Raw genomic sequence first — 2,500 nt, forward strand, 5'->3', positions numbered from 1 at the left:
GTAAGGCAGTAAAAGTGTCACCTGGAAGCAGTGATCTTGCTAGCTCCGGCCGCTGCTGCGCCTGCCTGGACGAGCGGAGACCAGTACCGCTCGCTTAGAAGAGAGTGGGCTCGCCAGTGTTGACTCAGACGCCGTTAGAGGGAGATGTCACGCTCGTCCTGTTTGAGCCGTATCTTGCTGGACGTCGGTGTGTGATCTCAGCTGTGGGTGCCGGGTTCGAGTTGATATTATCTTGCCAGTTCTTGAGGCACGTGACGCTTTCTTTCTCTTGTTTATTGTTATTATCACAACTTCCACTTTGTCGGGCCCTCCCAAGTTTAACTCAAAATCATATATACCAGGAGCCAAAAAGAAAAAGGAAAAGGGGATTTGGATTGTGAAAGGTGGTGATCCCCCCGTGGCTAAGGGAGTGTTGCAGTGATACAAAAGCAAGGAAGATATGATAAGAGAGAGAAATGATTTCCCATGAACCTTTGCCCCGGAGCCTCATGTCCGCGCCCTGTTAAGAGTTTGTTCTGAACCAACGGCAGAGGGAGGAAGGCCATGTAGTGTGCGTCCGAAGACAACCCGCTAGAAGAAAGTCTGGTCTTGATTTCAGTTTATTTTGATTTTGAAGATGAATATGAAATCCCTATTAGTGGTCCTTTTAGATGCCTTCCTCGCCGCGACGGTCGTGGGAGACACAGGTAAGAAATTTTATTATTCGTTTATTAAATAACTTCCTTTCTTTGCAGGATTTTTTATATTTAGATTCACGTATCCACAATATGCGATTCGTATAGAAATGAAACTCTAGACGCATTTAGATACGCCAAACGAGGTAAAGAAGACGAAAGTAAAAAAAACAAAATACACCATGCAAGAAACAGTGGCTCTTGAGGTGCTTGCAATTTTCTCAAATTCCTTAGGCGAAGGGATGATTGCTTTCTCGGTGTCGTGTAGCTTGCAATCGGCCAGAGACGCAGTAGGATCATTGGTGTTGCAGCATCGAGAGCGTGAGAATCAATAAGAGGATAGATTGTGTGTATCTGTGGTTAAAAATGTAGACACACGCTAGTATAGGAAACCCACTGAGGAGGAGAATGCTGTCTACTGCTCAAGACTGATACGACACACAATGGTACCTGCTTGTTTGCTTGTTTGTTTACTTGTTTGTTTGTGTGTGTGTGTGTGTGTGTGTGTGTGTGTGTGTGTGTGTGTGTGTGACCAAGTAGATGAATGAGCTAGCGCGTTCATCCATTCTTATCTTTTATCTTTGTTTTCTTCTTTGTCTATATTCTACTCTTTCTTTACTTTAGTTTGGTTTATATAATTTTTATATGATTCTCAGACATATTCATTCTGTGAAAATGTTTTCAGCAAGCAAAATCCACATCACACTTACTCACCGACACATCCTCCCCTCCTATCCGGCCACACACTCACACCCACAAACGAACGCGCACACACACACACACACACACACACACACACACACACACACACACACACACACACACACACACACACACACACACACACACACACACATACACACACTGAAAATCTTTCCTTTCCTTTCACTCAAGCACATAGGCTCATTCACTTACTCAAAAACTCATTCATTCATTCATTAATATCAGATGAAAGCAAAATTTCCGCGCAGGCGCTCCCCACCTCCACCACAAACGTACATGCACAAGCCGAACACACACACACACACACACACACGCACGCACACACATGCACACACACATGCACACATGCACACACACAAACAGGGACACACACGCACACACACACACACGCACGCATTCGCACACACACACAAACACGGACGTACGCGCACACGCACACACACAAACACGGACGCACACACGCGCACGCACACACATACACGCACAAACACAGACACACACACAGACACACACACACACACACACACACACACACACACACACACACACACACACACACACACACACACACAAACGGACACACACGAATATACACGAGCATACGCGAATACACACGCGCACGCGCGCGCGCTCAGACACATACTCAGAATCAGATATACACAAGAATAAAGACACACAGATCTACCTATATAGATTCCAGTCCATCTGTCTCTGTCTATCCATTTATCTGTATTAATGTCTATTTAACTATCTATCTAGCTCTCTATATTAATCAATCTAGCTATCTATCTATCTATTTATCCATCTATCTATATCAGTGTCTATCTATCTATATCAATCAATCAATCTATCTATCTATCTATCTATCTATATTAATCAATCTATCTATCTATCTATCTATCTATATTAATCAATCTATCTATCTATCTATCTATATTAATCAATCTATCTATCTATCTATCTATCTATATTAATCAATCTATCTATATCTATCTATCTATCTCTCTATCTATATCAGTCAGTCTATCTATATCAATCAATCTATCTATCTTTGTATCTATCTCTATCTATATCAATATATCTATCTATAACTATATCAATCT

The 2,500-nt window shown here is 42.2% G+C and overlaps 1 protein-coding gene across 1 annotated transcript in view; it reads left to right on the plus strand.

The window, feature by feature from the left end:
* Positions 1 to 129: 129 nt before the first annotated feature.
* LOC113802509 (zwei Ig domain protein zig-8) overlaps positions 130 to 2,500 on the plus strand; it is a 126,545-nt gene continuing 124,174 nt past the window's right edge. Inside the window, exon 1 of the mRNA XM_070130412.1 lies at positions 130 to 686. Coding sequence (XP_069986513.1) covers positions 617 to 686 — 70 coding nt within the window. The 5' untranslated portion in view covers positions 130 to 616. The remainder of the gene's footprint in view (positions 687 to 2,500) is intronic.

This window comes from Penaeus vannamei, chromosome 15, assembly GCF_042767895.1.
Source record: "Penaeus vannamei isolate JL-2024 chromosome 15, ASM4276789v1, whole genome shotgun sequence".
In the NCBI taxonomy this organism is placed as follows: Eukaryota; Metazoa; Arthropoda; class Malacostraca; order Decapoda; family Penaeidae; genus Penaeus; species Penaeus vannamei.